Raw genomic sequence first — 19,144 nt, 5'->3', positions numbered from 1 at the left:
GAAAAGAAAGCAGGATCTGGATTTGATTTTGGTTTTTGTTAAGGACCACTGTTACAGTATAAAATCCTGAAAGCTAAAAAAAAAAAACCACCAAACAAAAAACCCCCCAAAACAATTAATACATTGCTGTATAAATAGACTTATTTTTTGTTCATCCCACCTATTTCAAACATTCATCAGCACTTAATATTGTGCTTTACAAATATTTACAATTTGCATAAAATTCTTGAAGGTATGTAAATAGATATTCCCAATTGAATGGATGTGGAAATACATGTACATAGGCAATGCAACTTTGAGCAAAATTAGAGATAATTTTTATAACAATACTGGAATCAGAACTATATGATCCTGTTTCCCAGATCTTAACTAAGACCAGAACGCTGTAACTTTTGAAAAACAAATATAGTTATCATCTTTAAAACACTCAATTTTCTGAAGCTATGTCAACGTTTTACAGCAATTTTTTTATTTTTTTTTTTAATTTCTGGTCAAGTTCAAGGTGCTCCAATTTAATCTCCAAACTAGTCATAGTAAGGAGGAAGCATTAAAGCAGAATCCTCATACTCATTACACTGTACTTTAATTATCAGCTACCTATACAGGGTTTACAAAGTCATAGAAGTAAACCTAAATTTTCCCAAAAGTTTTGCAGTGTCCTATTAGCCAGTCTCTGTGTCATAGAAAATTTGGAGAAATGTGTTAGAGACAAATGCTGAGACTGTCAAACTGGCCCACTGCTTGTTATTTCTAGAACAGTGTTAGTTCTTCTGGTAGAAAGAAAATGCAGAATAATAAGCAATGCTATCCTCTTAATTGCAAGAAGTGGAACAAGATCCTATAGCCAGTTTAGCATAAGAGGAAATGTCTAAAAATTCATACCTCCCTGAGTTTTGAGTATTATTTTTCGTGTGCCTCCCATAGAATGGAATATGTAATTTTTCTCTTATGGACATGTTATTTCCAGTGAAACGCCTATGATATATAATTAATGACAATTTAAATAGTTATGGATGATAGCTTTAACATTATTAATGAAAATACTGGACAGTAAGTTATACTGTCCTATTCCCACTCCTTCCCTCCCCAAACATTCTATAAACTGCAGACAACCTTGATTTTGTTCATCGAAAAACACCCAACACCTTATAGTCTTCTTATATTTCAGGCAATTAAGCCAAAAGCTTGAATTTCAATTTTTTTTTATATGAACATAGTATGTACAAATGCTTGGGGTTTTTTAAACTTTGTGATAAATGAATCAAAGCAAAGCATCTTTGCAGAAAACATTTTAAGCCAAAGAAGTGTGTCTCATGCTAGCAGTAAAATTACTACTAAAAATTCAAATCTAACTGCAAAAAGTGTCTTTCTTACAATTTATATCAAAATTTTCTGTAACAAATACAAATACAAAAATTAAGAAACAGCAGCAAGACAGAGATGCTTGAAGTCACAGACGAAAAAGATGTTTCAAACAAGATGTGAAACACTTGACAAATCGAGTCAGAGACTTAAGAACTCTGTCCCAGATAGGATTAACCATAGGAAAAGCCACCGCTACAAACACAGCAAGATTGCACCAAATGAGCAGAAACATCTTGACAGGAGAGGAAGATAAAAGTCTTGCAGTAAATGCACACCTGGCTTTTGACACAAACACTAACTTTTAATTGAATCCTGAAGAGAAAAGGGACAAGCAATGCTGCTGGAAGATGAAAATGGTATGAGCTTGGTATGATCTCCACATATGCACATATTTGAAAAGGAAAACTCCAGAGCATTCTCAAAACAGAGCCTGCAAAGCATGATGATACAGCTAAAAGTCAGAATTTCAAGTTAAGACAGAAGCACAACTAGAAGCTGCTGCATAAGAAGTGATATATAAGTTTACATGTAGAACATATGGAATGATGACACTGCCAAATACAGTGAAGACAAACATTTCAGAGCTGAAAAGGGAAAGTGAGATTACTGGTGTTGCATTTCAGGATTTTCTTACTGCTGCAAATATGTTTCTCAGATATATTCCCCTGGAGAAGTAAAAAGGGGCAAACTACAAGGCTGTTGGGATCCCTTCCGGCCCTACTTCTAATTGCTTCTAACATTCGCATTAAAAGGGAAAAACCAAATGCTTCCTACAAGAGGAGTAAAATCTGCTACCCAAGCACATTAGACCAAAAGAACTCACCTTCCAGGTGGCCCATAGTCACCTCTGTCATATGGTGGAGGTCGGCCATATGGATCTGTCGGAGGTGGGCCACGACTGTCTGAAGTAGGTATGCCACTATTGGCAGGTGGGGGGAAGAAAGCTGGATTCACATGTGGTGCCGGTGGTGGAGCACCTGGAGGTGGCCCAGGGAGATGTGGAGGAGGAGCAAGAGTCAGGGGTGGCCCAAGAGGGCCAGGTGGACGAGGGGGAAATGGACCCGGAGGTGGAGGTGGACCCTGCTGAGGTGGTGGTGGACCTGGTGGTGGCCCATAGCCTGGAACTGGTGGTGGAGGGCCTGGAGGAAGTGGCCCAAGTGGAGGCTGACCAAAAGGCTGTCCTGGAAACAGAACTGGTGGTGGTGGACGGTCACCACGATTAGGAGGTCCAGCTAACGGAGGTGGGAGGACCTGACCAGGAGGCGGAGGGCCTGGTGGGCCTGGTGGGCCAGGAGGACCTAAAGGTGGACGTGGGGGAGTTTGTCCAGCTAAAATAAAGAAATAAAAAATAAAAACAAAAACAAACAAACAAAATTGAGTGAATAAGTACAAAGAAATAAAATACTTTAACACTCTAGCCTTTTTCTATTCTTAAAAACAACAACAAAAAAACAAAAGTAACCCTCACTGAACATTGTACAACATATACAAGACATGCATGGTCCCACTTTGGGTCCAGTAGCTTAGAAAATTTTTAACTTATCTGTATCTATTAATACTAGATATCTACAAATATCTAAAGAGAATAACATTATCTTGAAAACTGACAACTTCCCACCCTCCCCAAAACACAACCTGCTGTTGTTACCAAAACCCCCCAAAGCTTACAAAAGCTAGAAAACATTGCATCCTACTCACATCTGATGCTAGTCTTTCATATGGGGCTTAAGACACAAATATATATTAAAAATATGGGAAAAGTTATATTACAGAAGGTATCATAAATGCAGTATCCAAACCTACTTTCAGTGGTCTTTCAGTTTGACTACGTCCCTTTGACTGCTGGTAGACAGTCTACTACTGAATGACATTTACTAAAAAATACTTCAGCTCAAAAAAGAACTTCACTGCAGTGCAAACCTAATTGTTTAACAGATTTCATCCATATCAGATATCTGACTGATATATGAACAGCTCTTCTTCAAATTTCTGGTATTTTAAGTGCCAACTAACTGACCTGCCAATGGACATGAATCAAAGTTGAATTTCTGATCATGTGCAAGCTTGCAATATAATAAGGAAATCAGTTACTTTACACTCTGCAACAAAGGCATTTTCACCCCATACAGCAAATCAGAACTGCATTAAAGCCAAATCTACTTGCTACCATGATCTATTTTACTTCTTTAATACTTAAAAAATATGTATATTGGAATGTATCTAAAAATGTTGTCTTGCTATTAAATTTAGTAAGTACAACTCCCTGTTGAATATCAACAAAGAAACAGTCAAATCCTACAATTTAGCTGTGAACACTGATAATAGCTTATTACTGAATTGCCTTAATTTTTATCATTTCCCAAGTAAGCATGCCATATTAAAACAAGAAAACACAAATAAAACTGAAACTCCATAGATGAATAATTTTACCTGGGAAAGGTGGTGGTGGCCCTCCTGGCCCTGCTGGTCCAGGGAATCTGTCTCCACCTGGAATGGCACCTGGAAAACGGCCTCGACCTCTATTACTAGGTGGAAATGCTGCTCGTGAGCTTCCTCCTGGGGGACCAGCTTTACCTTCCCCAGACATCTGGCCAGATTGTGTGGCTGCGATGGAAAAGCAGAAGTGACATTACATCCATCAAAATAAGTTAAAGAATTTTAACACTCGGTCTAAAGCTTTATGCAGCGCTAAAGCATGACCCTATGAGCACCAGCTTGTTCCTTGTACCCAAACCCAAAGCATTCGGAGAGGAAAGTGTGCTTTGCTAAAGTATGGCAATGTTACACTACGCTCCGTACTAACAGAAGAGCACCAGGAGAGACTGCCAGTCCTTCCTCCAGTGCAGCCCAAGGCCACAAATGATTAGGACTGGGAACCACAAGACATGGTGCTGAAGTACAACACAGAACCTTTCTTCCCTGTTCTGTCATAAACACAGATGGTCCAGACATTGGAATTTAGTCCAGTTTGTCTACAAATGTTAAGCTTCTAAATGCTCTTGTGCTTTTTTAAAAATTACATCCCCAAGAAATTGAAAAAGCATCTCCAGCTGTTAAGAGATGCACAAATCTGCAAACTTCTTTCAGAGAGTGCAGCAGCTCTTTGGTGTATTAAGTGATTTTTTAAAACAAATATGCAGCTAGACTCTAAGTATTTTATAGCTATTTTAAACTGTGTAGAAGATATCAGATGCTGAGGAAAAAACCTGCCATACTACTTTTTCTGTTTTTCCAAGACAGTACATAAGAAAAGCTTACTTTTCCTTGACTGCATTTCAAATTGACTCAGAAATTGTTTATTACACGGAGTTACAACAGGATTCTGCCCGTGCAATTCTCTTTTAGGCAACAAATCCATCAACTTTTTGGAGGATGCTTCTGATCCCACACCCACAAGGGCAAACCTGAAAGGAAACAAAAAAGTTACACCACAATTTTTCCATTTTCTGGATATCCTGATGCTTCATGGAAAAAATAACACAGTAAACAAAAGTATACTTGAAAACTAGATACAGAAACTGTCTTACAGGCCTTAGTTTAGTTTTCAGAACAGAGAAGATAATTTGTTGTAGGACATAAAAGAAAAAAACAAAACCACCACACTAACAAATCTAGCAATAGTCTTTATGAAGATGGTCAACAAGTTTTAACTTACAAAGTAGTGAGACACACAATACCATCACAAAAATTTATGCCTGAAACTTAAGTCATTAGTATGAAATTACATGTCCAACCATTGTTAGATCAATAAGCAAAGATTATCAGTTCACAGACTGATAGTTATAAAAACTGAGAACTCCTTCCCCATTTTCTTGCTCCTAAACTTCAGTCCATGTACACATACAGAAAAAACAAATAACAAGTTCTTACCCTTTAGACTGGCCATTAGCACGATTTTCAAAAAATTTTATCTCCAAAATATCATTTACCCCCAATGAATGAACTGCTTCAGTTAAGTCTTCATCTGTTGTCCACTGAAAAATATTTTTAATATTCAATTGTGAAAGCTTATCTAAAACATTAGGCAAAGGGCAACTAAGTTTTCCATGCATTTTGTGTGTGTGTGTGAAATTGATCCAGAGGAATACAGGAATTCAGGTTGTCAATATATTCTAACTATATTCTAATTTTTGAAGAGTACTCATTTGTATTTTACAATTCTCAAAAACCTGATTTTTTAATATACGTGCTTCCCCATATGCTACATTGCATCAACCCCATTTACACAGTATACCAAAAAAAATTTTTAATTGCGTCACTTTTGTCTTCCGAAAGTGCAAAGCTTAAACTGGGCTAATGAAATAGTATTGAAATACTGCTACTTTTTCCACACCCAATCCATATTTTTTCCCTCTGATACCATTATTTACATACAAACGTCAATTTTAAATACCTTATTAACCAGGTGCTTTTTGTGAGAGCTTTGACTAGTGAGAGTTTAGTGAACTACATACTATTTGCACAAAAAAAGCAGGATCTATAGACAAAAGTAGGGAAATTTGTACATAAAACTATGGTTAGAAACATCTGCTCCCACTTAATCAAATCTACTTGCTGTAACTTCCTATTAATTACTATGTAATGTTTAACAATTTCATTCATATCCAAAGACATAAATACACTAATATTTATGGGTTTTTTCCCTACTTCTATAATTCCATCACTCCTTTAAATTTCATATGAGGAGTACAAGGCAGGCTTTCAAGATTCTGAACTACTTATCCCATTTCCCTCAAATAAAAGCTTCTTTTAAAAATTCAACAAATTATTTTGCTGAAAGCTAAATGCAAAGAAAACACAATACGAACACTACAGTACATAAATGCACTTTCTGCAAATAACTTAATTTGTGAAGCCAAAGAGTAACAGGTACAAATTGCTGAACACTGCTCTACCTGCTTTAGAAATTCAGACACTTGACTTGGATAAGTTCAGCTAATTCACACACATTTTACTGATTCCATTCAGGTATTTCAAAACGGGACAGCTGTTAAGTCAACAGCTCCTTTACTTACCTATTAGCTCCTGAAATACTGTAATAAGTAATGAAAAAAAACCCGTAAAAGCATTCTTTTTCAAGTTTAGCACTAGTAAGAAATTAATCAGAAAATGGAAAAAAAACTAATAAGAATTTTGCATGTGTGGGCCTGGAAGAATTTGATTTCACATAAACAGGTAAAAGTTTCACTTAATTCAGCTACTGACCAGCTCTTGCACTTTGTTTGCTTAACCGCAATTGATTTTAAAATGCTTTAATGCTAACAAAGGTAATTGTCTTGAGGACGACTGCAGTTCAGTAAGTTATTGTAAACCTGTACTTCTTGGTAGAAGAAATAAGCTTCAAGACAAATACCTGAAAACAGCTGTGTTATAAGAGTCACTGCCAGCAGAAAAAGCCCCTGGAAAAATGTGAAAAGTGATTTCAAGAAAATCCTAGAGAGCTTTCCACCTCCTTTTAAACTAAAACCTTCCACAAAAGTTTACTAAAAATGGTGTTTTTTCAGTAACATTAAAGTATCTACAGGTATAAAGTATTTCATAGTTTAAACTTGTTCTCTTTCATTCAGTTCTCTGGAAAACTTAAGACAGTAGCACAAATATCCCTTCGTAACACTTAAAACGTGACAGAAACTTGAAAGCTTGTATTTACTGAAGACTTTCTCAATTTTTAAGACATCAAAACAGCTCCAGACAGGCTCACTAAATTTCAGGTAAAAGGAAAAAAACGCAACCACAAAAAAAAATAACCTCACACCACCAACAAAACCAAAATCACCTGCTTTTTCTGTACTTGTAACATTTCATATAAAACACTGTAAAGCAAAAAAATTTTACAAATAGTTATTGTCTACAATTAAAATTCCTGTCTACAACTTAATAGCAGTAAGATACTTACCCAAGTAAGATTTCCAATGTACAAGGCAATTCTCTTTCCAGTATATGTATAGACAACATTTGGTGCAGCTCCTTTACCTACATCATCCCCAACCGATGGTGGGAGAGAATCCATGTAATCACGATCCTCTGGGGCATCTCCATTATTTGCAGATGGAGAAATTACATCATCATATAAATCAATCTGATCATGTCCACCATATTCAGCCTCCTAAAATAAAAAAAGGACACTTTAATTATATTTAATATTGCACACACTCTTAAAACTTGAAACAAAAAGCTGTGATAACTGTCATGCTCCACAGACATTTTAAGTCTGATCCAACACCTACAAAACATCCCTGCTGAAAAGTTAAGCCCCAGCTTCACCCACAATAAAATATATGAAATACTTATGACTGCTATTATGTTCTAAACTGCCAGGGGAAAGAAAATACTTCTGACCACTGTTTTCCATTGCAATACTTCTGCCCTTGTAATACAAGCAGAAATCCAAAAATCCACAAGCCCTACTCCCAGGACGATATACATTAGAAAGCACAAGTGTCATGGTTTTTACCCCAGTTGGCAACTAAATACCACACAACTGCTCACTCACTCAACTCATCCCTCCCCAACCCCCCTGGGGAATGGGGAAGAGAATCAGAGAAAGGTAAAACCTGTGGGATAAGAACAGTTTAATAACTGAAACAAAATATTATAATTATTATTATTGTTATAATGAGAAGAGAGATAAAGAGACAGGAATGAAGTCCAAGAAAGACAATACAACTGCTTTACCACCCACTGATCGATGCCCAGGCACTCTCCAAGCAGTGATCAGCCCCCTTCCAGTCCCACCAGTTTATATACTGGGCATAATGTTCTGCCATCTCTGGTGCTTTTCTATAATACAGCAGGTACATTGCATCTCATTTTTCTGGTAGTTTATTATACAGTGGGGCCTCTTTAGCACATGTTACCTCCACCTCTGTTGACATTCCGGAATTTTTGTCTTCTGGTCAGTCCATGATCACTTCCAAGATTCCTGGACAACTGGGATTTCCTATTTGAACTCATTGTGTGATGGCTGCAATCCACTTACTCCATGTAGCATCAGCTGCACGATGCTACACGAGAAGACCCTGCCTTTAAACATCCAGCCTGGTCGGGGTGCCAGGAGGAGCTGTGCTTCAGCATCAAGCACCTCCAAAGTGGCTCGAGCCCCATGATTAGCTGCCAGTATCTCTTTTTCAGCTGAAGTATAGCAGGCCTCAGATCCTCTATATCCCCAATTCCAAAAGCCTAAGGGTTGACAGTATAGAGCACATTGCTGCTATTTTGTTGATCACATCCATTGAGATCTGCCAACATCCATCTTGCCACTTTATTCCCAAAAACCGAACCTCCCATGTGGGTCCCTTGACCTTTATTTTATGACAAAATCAGCTTTCAGAACGATTTGGACTATTTTCTTCCCTTTTACAAAAACTTCTGCTGCTCTATTGTCCCATACAATAATATCCATGTACTGCAGGTGTTCTAGAGCTTCACCCTGTTCCAGTGCATTCTGGATCAGTCCACGGCACATGAGAGGGCTGTGTTTCCACCCCTGGGGCAGTCGATTCCAGGCATACTGGACATCCTTCTAAGTGCAAGTAAATTGTGGCCTGCCCAAGGGATTGAGAGAAATGCATTGGCAATATCTCTTGTGGTAAACCACTTGGTGCCTTTGACTCCAGTTCGTATTGGAGTTCCAGCATGTCCAGTAAGGCAGCACTCAGCCAAGGTGTGACTTCATTCAGGCCACAATAGTCCACTGTTAGTCTCCCCTCTCCATTATACTTTCACACTGGCCATATGGGGTTATTGAAGCTGAGTGGGTCCTGCTGACTGCTCCTTGACTCTTCAGTTGAATCACAGGAGTCTCGATTGGTGCGATGATGCCGCCAGTGCAATGTTGTGGTAGCAACCAGCATCTGTTCTTTGACCTTCAGCAACCTACAACAGAAGGGTCCTCCAAGAGACCATGCAAGGCAGGCAGCTGCTTAACTTCCTTCACCTCCAAGGTTGTACTGAGCACCCACCGGTACTGTTTGGGTCCTTGAAATACCCTCTCCTGAGATAGTCTATGCCAAGGATAAACAGAGCCTTTGGGCCAGTCACAGTGGGGTGCTTTTGCCACACACTCCTAGTCAGGCTCACTTCAGCTTCCAATACAGACAGCTCTTGGGATCCCCCTCTCACTCCAGAAATAGTAATGGGTTCTGCCCCTGTATAGCTGTATGGCATTAGGGTACCCTGTGCATTGGTGGCTACTAGAGCATTATACTCCTGTGAGCCTGACATGCCAGGCCACAGGATGTATATAGTCCAGTAAACTGGCATACGATAACGCACTCTGTACAAATTTCTGCTTTGTGGGTCACGTGCATTGGAATTCTTTTGGATCTGTGGGTGACTGTGCACTGCCTGGGTCATAATAAATCATCTCTAACAAGTTAATTCCCCTCAGGTGCTGAACAACTGTGGTGGCCTACTTGCCTGGGTGACAAGTAACATCTTCCTTGAAGGGATGCCTTTTTCTTCACACTCCACAGTAGTTGCCTCCAGAAGCTGAGGGCTTGTGGCCCTTTTCCACTCACCTTGTCAACGGCCCTTTCTCTAGAAGATGATCCCAGCTGCTTGGTCTACATACCCCTTAATTCCAGGCTACTAGCCCCGTTACCCCAGAGTCAGAGCAGCCAGGTGGTAATGTGCTCACCTGGTCAACAGCTGAAACGTTTTTGCATATCCCACAGCTCACTCCGGGATAGGGATTAAGTGGTTCCCTCTTATTCTGCCTCTTCCTCCTGTTCTTATGATGGCCCTGCTTTGCCCTCCTTTACTAAATGAGTTCTCTTGTGTCCACTTCTTCTGGTGAAAAGGAGTGACTGATACTGGCATGGGCTGGTCCTCTGGTTCAGTTGCATCACCCTTTGCCAGGGTCTGAGCAGCCACAGTGCCTGTCACTGGATTTGAGTAGCTGCAAATAGTTGCTTAACCCTAAACAAGACCTGGCACCCATTCACGGTTCCTGGCAATAGGGCCATGCTGGTTTCTACAGCCCAAGGATATTCAAAATTTTCAAGAGCTATTTTTATTAGCCTGGCAGAGAAGGGGAAGATGTGGAATCATGTCTCCTCCATAGGACAAGTTAATTCTTAGGGGATGAAATGGAAAAAGTCTAATTATTAATAGTTTCTAATACATGGCTCGCAAAGTACAGAGATGACGGAAACACTGAGTACAAATACCAGATTAGTTTTGTGACCAGCAATTCTGTCATATCATAAGCCAGTGTTCATAGATTCACTGAAAGGTTTGGGTTGGAAAGGACCTTAAAGATCATCTAGTTCCAACACCCCTACCATGGGCAGGACAGCTTTTACTAGACCAGGTTGCCCATGTTAAAGTACAGCATGATAACCTTAGACCAAATCCCACAGGTGATAAAAAGCACAACAGAGAGCACACACTGCAAGTAACTCTGAGAACAAGCAGAACAGCTCTGAGAGCACAAAATCAACATTGTGACCAGTGACTATTAAACTAATATAATGAATGATTATAATAATTTTGTTCTAGTAAATCTAGTCTGTTTTATTATCTCAACCCATTAAGCCCCAGGATAGGTGACAAAAAAAGACTGTTACAGTTTAACCTCAGCTGGCAACTAAGTACCACATAGACATTCACTCACTCCTCCCCCCAACCCAATGAAACAAGGGAGGAGCATCAGTAAAAAGGTAAACCCTGTGGATTGAGACAACAACAGTTTAATAACTGAAATAAAGTAAAATGTAAAAATAGTAATGGTGATAATGAAAAGAGACAAAAAAAGAGAGGAATAAAGCACAAGAGAGACAAGTGATGCACAATATAATTGCCCACCACCCACTGACCAATGCCCAGCCAGTCCCCAAGCACCACTTGGCCCCTTCCGGCCAACTCCCCCCAGTTCGTACACTGGGCATGACATTCTGTGGTATGGAATATCCCTATGGCCAGTTTGGGCCAGCTCTCCTGGCCATGCTCCCTCACAGCTTCTTGTGCACATCCTCACTGACAAAGCATGGGACACTGAAGAGTCCCTGATTTACAGTGAACACTACTTTACAACAACAACAGTGCATTAATGATATTCTCATACTAAATCCAAAATGCAGCACTGCACCAGCTACTAGGAAGAAAATTAACTCTATCCCAAGACAACAAGCAACGTGCAAAGTAAGGCTGTCAAAACCCACTCTCAAAAGAAAAAATTTTTTCCATTGAAACATTTGGTAGAGTGAACAGACTGAGCTTCTACTGAAAAACAAAACATTCTAACTTTCAGACTTTTACTGGATTCCTAATTTCATTTTTATCTCCTTATTCAAAGAGGGACAGACAGGGACAGAATTCTGTTTTGTTTCATTAAATTTAATAAATCCACGGGTTTGTGTTTATTCAACATTTACTTATTCATGGGCTACAGAAGGACTATTCTATAGCATCACTGCTGCCCCTGGAAAATTTTGGTTCAGAAAAGCATCCTGGGGTTTTGGAGTGAATCACCACCTTCTCCCTTGGATTGGTACATATTTCAGCACAGTTCTGGCCAAGTGAAATAAATTCCTTTCACAGGCAATGGAAATAAGAGTTTCTTTCCAGAAGCTCTGCTTCATGTGTTCAACAACTGCATCCTACCTGCTAAATGGGAACAGACATGTCAAGATTAATCTGTGGTCCTCCAGATAGCTTTGAATTTTAAGTGTGGTAGGAATATTTGGTCAAAAAGGCCAGAGTAATTAAGTCTGAAGTAGACCATACAAACAGTGTGTTAGGTAGTTGGAGGGACCTGAGCTTCAACTGCCTCAATCTGCTGATGGGCTACTAACAAGCTATACTGCTTTTTTATTATAGAGATATGTTCTGTCATCACCAAACACAGACAATTAAGAGAAAAATTAAACACTGACTGTAAATGATAATAAATTCCTTCACAAAAACATGCAAAAATTTGTTTTAAAACATAACATAACCTTAATCAGTGGGATCATTTAATATGAAATATGAATGAAGTTGGGTATTATACATTTAAATTAAGGAGCTATTTTTAAAACAAAGACTTCTTGTGATACTTGTCATTTTTCATCTTACAGTCACTGATCATATTCAATGGTGATCAATCTCACAATGGAACACTGCTACCCTTTTTCACTATCCTAGCAATCACTCATGATAGAGCAATGCAATCTCTGAGACAGAGGCCCCATCTAAAAGTCTACTGGAAGGAAGGCAATAACTTCTCAGTGAAAAACAGTGGTCTGAGAAGGCTTAAGAAAGCCTAGCAGTGTTTAATGTTAACCTTCAGCTTTTATATTTACTTTCACAGTTTGCTTTGCCAACAGGCAAAAGCTGAACTTCAAAAGCCTGCAGAGGGTTCCTGGACTCTTATACACTTCTCCAGAACAGAAACTGCCTTACCCGGTTTTCGTATCAGAGGTATTTCAGCATCCACTATTAATTTTTGTATCTAGAAACGCACACACATGCCCTAGATACAACAGTTCAAGTTACTAGATATGACAGATAGAGAAAAACAAGCTGGATTCCACAAAAAACAGGCTGCAAAGCTAGGAATCTTTGTTGTAAGCCAAATATATCCACAACCATCATCAGATGATCCACTGTCTGGAACATATGAAAATATCAACTGCTGCTTATACAGAGAGTGTAAATAAAATAAATAATATTAATAAATAAAAAACCCCAACAAACACGTTATCTAAGTTTCAGCATTGTCAATCAAGTAGATTTAATCCTTAGTAAACTGCACTGTCCAAATACTTCAATAAAAAAATCCCTCATTCTTAAGGTAAGTTTATTACCATTAATTTAAGTAAGGGTTTCATATTTCACCTAGTCAGTCCAGTTCTCAGTTTGATTCGTCCTATCGCTGTAGCTAATGAAAGCAGGTTCATAGAACTGCCTGGGACAGGCCTAAACATGACATCTTACAGTAAGATTAAGGCTGATGTCACGAAGAAATGTAATTCTAGTCTGTGTATATGAATGATGACTTCAGGGAAGTAGAATTTAGTCTTGGTAGACAGATCCAAACAGGCAACCACCAGTCTTACAGCAGATATATGTACACTAACCTATTTTTCTGAGGTCAGCATTGCCAAAATACTAAAGCAGGCGGCAGTCCACAGCTCTGCTACACTTCCCTAGCAGCAAGAAACTCCTCTGAAACAGATCAAGTCTGTATCACATAGGCTTTCAAGTCACCATCAATACAGGGAGAGAATTATTAGTCTGCAAAGAACTGGGGGAAGGCGTGGGGAGAAGGGCAGGCGGGGCAAGCAAAGTGCCCAACAGAATCATTGTCTTAATTTAAATCAATACGCAACAGAAAATCTGATGTTGTTCCCTATAATCTCTTCTTGCATCACGCTGGTTTTGCAGCCAGCATGGAATTCATTCAGTTACCAGTCTGAAGGTGTGTGCTTAGATGATTGAGAATGATCTGAACCAGCAACTGCAAGCGTAGATAAAAGAGAGTTGTCTTGATGGATGTTGCTCAAGACCCAACAACCCTTTCTCCTTCATACATGTTCCATAGAAATTTACCTAAATACACCCTTCCTTCCTAGATGCAGAAAAGTAAGGAAAAAAATACAGGAATTATTACTTCTCTAGTCTCAGCTATTTAAACAAATGCTCTGCTGGTACCAGGAACCAGTTTTGACCTCTTCCAAATTCCTTAGTTACAAGAAGGATATCAAGCACGAAGAGGAATTACTTCTGCTCAATTATAGCAATTCACAATCTTGCAGATAAACATGCTAAGAAACAAAGTGAGCACCGCTGTTCTGGCCCCCTTTGCAACCAAATCAAATTAGTAATGCATTTCCAAAGCCTATGTTTTAACTAGACCACAGTCTGAAATACTTTATCATTTCTTCTTGAAAATCAGGACTGAAATTTCATATTCTGTGCTAATAAGTGGGACTAGGTGAATGAAAAGATATGTTCTCAAAACACAAGCCAGACTAGCTGTTACACTTCCAGTTACTCAGCCCTTCCTCAAAATTTTGTTTTAATTGCCATTTGCAGTGTTTTGCAACATTCCAATATGAAAGCCATAAACACGTGGAACTTCACATCATGTTCAGAAGGGACAAGCTGAACATGTAATTTCTTTTTGGAACTTAGCAGCCATACTCCTCTGAGTTGCAGAGAACTGCTCACTTCCTTTACATATGCTGTTTTGGAAATGACTTGTGTTGTTGTTAGCAAAATTTCTTTAAGCTGTACATATATCTCTCAGACTTGCTTTCTCTGCACAACTCTGCTCAACTTAAGAATCAAACACTCACACCTCCAAAAAGACATTTAAAAAAATCAAATGAAGTAATTAAAATTTCATGAAACTTACTTTTGTTTCTGGAAAAAAAATTAAGAAAAACTAAATGATCCACATTCTCCCTTACCACTTTTTTCACTCAAGTTACAATATTTGCAGTCAAAAACTCTAAACATGTTAGTATCCTCACTTTTAAATTAAAAAAGAGTTTGTAGGTCCTGAAGAATAACATGTTAAAGAGATAAAAATCTTTCTGGTCTTGATTAGCTGTCTGAACACACAAACTGAAACCTTAAGAAACCTTATATTTCTAAAATAGCATGCTGGCTATAGCAGAAACATCCACCACAGTACACAAGTTTGTTAGACCATGAGATTCACATTAACTCTACAAGCCCAAGTGCATTTGGTTCTACACCTAGCACAGCACTAAAATTTAAGCAACTTGATGTCTTCTCACTAAAAGTTGCAGATTAACTACAGAGTTACAAAGAATAACTAAAAATTCACAAGTAGTCAAAAGTATAAATTAAACATAGGTAGCATCACTGTTCAAGTTGGAACAAAGTGAAGAGGTGCCAGATAAGAAGGTCTCAAGTTTTCTCTGTAGTTTGATATTTACAAACATACAGATGTTATCTCTTTCCTGGGCCCCTTTCAGCCCTGACAAACTACAGATGCTGTAATGTATTGTGCATACATTTTTTTAATGCATGCAGGTCTACTAGCTTATGTTTTTTATGACCTGGACAGCCCTCCTGACTAGAAATTTATTATACCAAAATGTGTCCATCCCCTCCCATGATAAGACAATTGTCTTCCCAATATAAAGGCCGTTTTTAATAACCAGCTTTAATTGGCCATTAAATGCCAGCTTTTATTATTTATTACACAAAAAAATTTCCTTTGTTACAGACCAGAAGTCAATAGAGTAACTAACACACTCCTAAGATACTGTAGCCACAGAGTTTTCAGATAATTAGACTCTTAGCTGCTTATTCCATCTAATTTACTTATTATCCAGTTACAAAATACGAAGTCAAAACTCTTCCATTGCTAATTTGTTAGCATTTAAATATCAAACTAGAACACTACAGGCATGTTTAGACATATCCACAATGCAACTATTCAAGTTTACTCTTTAAGAGTATAAACAAAGCAAGCACTTTTTCCACAGCATTAAAATAAGATATCCTTAAATTCTTTTGCATCCTCTTCTTGGTCAGAAAGATTTTTATAAGTATATATGTGTATGATCAAAAGTTTTTTACTGTTTAATGACATGCATGAGCACATGTAGAAAAACAACACCCAAGCTTAGGAAATGCGAAGCTGATCAGAGCATTGGAGAACTCGACAACATGTGGTCAAATCTTCAGGACCATAGGAAAGCCATCCTGTTTGCTGGCCAGAGTTGCAGGCAGCCTCGAGTCAGACCCAAACTGGCTCCTTATTATCTCAGTATCATGCACAAATACTCTAGGTTTTTGTGTACAAAACCACACCCTAATATTTGCTAAAGCACTCCTAATCTTACAGTGGGTCTTCTGCCACGGAGAGAATGCCAGCCTCAGCCATTTGTATGCAGATAACAGTTGTCAGAGGTAGCACAGATCTCTTTTTCTTGAAGAACAAGATACGTAAAGTCTAGGGAGATGCTCAAAGTAAAGTATGCCATAAAATACTTATTTTTTACAGGTCACAAGCAATGTGTGCAGGAAGTATTACATTTATGAGACTATCATCTCAAAATGAGACTTTAATAGAAAAGACTGCTGGACAGGGAAGCCAGCTTAAAAGAACAAAGTGAAAAATGACTCAACCAAGTTCTCAAAGAAAAAGAGAAGAAAAAGAAAGCACAATTAAAAAAAGATAAATACAACTGGTCAGAGCCAAATTGACTAAAGCTGTAAGCCCAAGGACAAATACGATTATGATGAACAATAACTCAGTAAAAGAGTAAGAGGCAACACTGACAGACACAGCTTTAATGAGCTCCAGATGGAATAGGAATGATGCATTTTCACTAAAAAGATCTGACTTCAAGTCAGTCAGCTCACTGCAACCAACACTAAATGCAACCCAAAGCAGTTCACTGTTGTCATCCATCTTAACCAGCTTGTAAACCCATGGCTCTGTGGTCTTTATTTCAACTTGTAACCTGTGGTTCATTTAGCACTAATCAAGCAGAACATCCCTCCTCTCCCTCTGCAAGAAAAAAGGCATTAAAAAAATCCCAGAATAGCCTTTAGGATGAGTATCTTGAGGCCCAGAACAAGATAAAACAACCAAGGGAAGTTTATCCAGTCACAAGTCCTAAACGAAGCATTTATCATAGATGCAAACAAAAGTTTTGTCCCAGTTTGTGTGTAAGTAATTATACACCGCATATAGAAAAACAGCAAAGCTACCCAGCATATTTTTCAGTCCCTGCTACCGTAAAAACCAGTCGAAAGAGTTTCTATAGTCCAACTCAAACAACCACTAGTAAGTCACATTAATGTAGTGTAACATGATCAAAAAACAATAGTCCATTGCTTTACAAATAAAGCTAATTTTTCTTTACAAATATGGTGTTGTGTAAAATAAACAATAATGCAAATCACTTTCTCCCTATTTCTTAATTGTCATCTTCACCCATCCACGGGTATACAGAACTATGTTCTACCTTATCAATTTAAGCTGTCAGCTCCAAATTACAAACAGTAATTCATGAAGTTTCTAGAGGACCTATTGCAATGATGTCAGAATTAAGTGGTAGTAGGTAAGACAGCAACAACTCGCCTTCTTTCATATTTGACAGAAAGAAAAGGGAAAGAGTGCAGAGATGTCAATCTCTCAGAGCAAAACTTTTGTCTCAGAACACACTCAGTTCAACAATACTACTTTAAACAGAAAGTCACAAAAATGACATTTGGAAAAGAACAAACAGCACCTTTTTGCAGGGGTGTGAAACAAAAATACACAAGCAAACCCCCCAAAGCAAACAAACAAAACCCTCAAAGTCAAGTTAATGGAAAAGGGGCACTAGCCTCTCCTCACCTTTCTGACCTGTATTTTGCAAGGTTCACAAACTGCAACAGATTGCAGAAATGCAAACGCAGCAGGAGAGCAACTGGGGTAAATACAGTGAAAAAAGCAAAAGGGTTTCCTGCCTGTTAGAATAAGCTAAACTAAATTATCACAAGGCTCTCTTCATCTGTGCCACCGTGGCTATAGAGAACATCAATATTAACAACAACCTGAGTAGACCAAGAGCGCGTGAGTGAAACCAACCATTCCCAACAGTTTTGCTCTGCCAGGGTCTGTCTGCACTATACTTACAGCACACAACTACTCTACTCTACTCTGAGGGCTTCTGCACATATGAGTTTTCACAAACACCACTGGATTCAAATGAGGAGGTTTTCCCCTTAAAAACTTGATTTATTATTAGTTTTACCTACAATTAATTAAAACAAACCAAAGTTATTATGGGTTCATTCCCATTTAAATTCATATAATGGGTCTTCAACTGTAAGGGAGAAACCTTCCCATGCAGACAAACTAAAAGCAAATTAGTCCTCTTCATCATCTCCTCTTAGTATGGCATTCTTTTATAATATACCTTTATGAGATTACTAGTACTTCGAAATACTGTATCAATAAATATCTAAAGAATTAAACTCTTCTGAGAGAGTTTCAAGTTGTTATCCAAATTACCTGTGAACTCCACAACCTACTACCTATTTTCCAGTTCTCTGCAGGGCAGGCAGGCATATAGCTGTGCCCTGTAAGTGCATGAAAGTGCAGTTGTTCCCGGTTATTTATGCTCTAGGGCAGGAACAAAGCAATCTAGGGCAACACAATCTGGAGAAGTGCAGGACTCGCTAACAGGACAGATGGTATGCGAAACTGATATAAACATCGGCTTTCGGTAGGAAAGTTGGCACACGGCTTTTTGGGAAAGATGAGGAGTTAAAAAAAAGCACCATAAGAGTGGACTACTTATAATCTAGGGAAGTTTTGTTTATTTCATCTACAGTTCCTCAACAAAGTACGAGCTCGTTCTCTAAAAAAGCTTCCGCAACTTTTTAAACTGGAAGATAATAACGAATTAGGAAAAAAAACAAACAAAATATAAAAAGCAGGATAGTTTCTCCGGGGCTGCAAAATAAAGCCGCTCTAGTTCCGCCTCCCCCGCAAAGCGTAGCCGAGAAACAGCCACCGCTCGGCGGCCTTTTGATTCATCTGCGAACAATGGCAGCGCTTCCCCTCCGCCACGGCCAGGAAGGGGCCGCTCTCCCATTGCATCCGGGAGGGTCCTGTCGCCGAGCCGGCGCGGGAGAGCCCTCTGGAGCCGCCCCTGAAAAGGAAGGGAGGGCGGGAGGCAGGAAGAGAGAAAGGCGGGGAGGGAGAGAAGGCGCTCAACCCCGGCGCGCCCAGCCCGCCAAAGCCGGCCCTGAGCGCGGCCGGGCGCGCTCCCCGCCCCGCGGGCCCGACCCCGGCCCCGCGGCCCGGCCGTGAGGC

The 19,144-nt window shown here is 39.1% G+C and overlaps 1 protein-coding gene across 4 annotated transcripts in view; it reads right to left on the bottom strand.

The window, feature by feature from the left end:
* Positions 1 to 19,144, bottom strand: part of CPSF6 (cleavage and polyadenylation specific factor 6) — a 34,118-nt gene that overhangs the window by 14,329 nt on the left and 645 nt on the right. For 2 of the 4 annotated variants that reach the window (XM_027679679.1, XM_027679680.1), the window contains exons 2-7: positions 7,262 to 7,471; positions 5,236 to 5,339; positions 4,624 to 4,769; positions 3,796 to 3,969; positions 2,189 to 2,693; positions 883 to 975 (exon numbers count right to left, since the gene is read on the bottom strand). In XM_027679679.1, the coding sequence (XP_027535480.1) occupies positions 883 to 975; positions 2,189 to 2,693; positions 3,796 to 3,969; positions 4,624 to 4,769; positions 5,236 to 5,339; positions 7,262 to 7,471 (1,232 nt within the window). The remainder of the gene's footprint in view (positions 1 to 882; positions 976 to 2,188; positions 2,694 to 3,795; positions 3,970 to 4,623; positions 4,770 to 5,235; positions 5,340 to 7,261; positions 7,472 to 19,144) is intronic. The other 2 variants (XM_027679681.1, XM_027679682.1) reach the window with 1 other exon arrangement.

This window comes from Neopelma chrysocephalum, unplaced genomic scaffold (assembly GCF_003984885.1).
Source record: "Neopelma chrysocephalum unplaced genomic scaffold, ASM398488v2 Primary Assembly neopelma1_59, whole genome shotgun sequence".
Taxonomy (NCBI): domain Eukaryota; kingdom Metazoa; phylum Chordata; class Aves; order Passeriformes; family Pipridae; genus Neopelma; species Neopelma chrysocephalum.
This window is presented reverse-complemented; position numbering and strand designations above follow the sequence as displayed.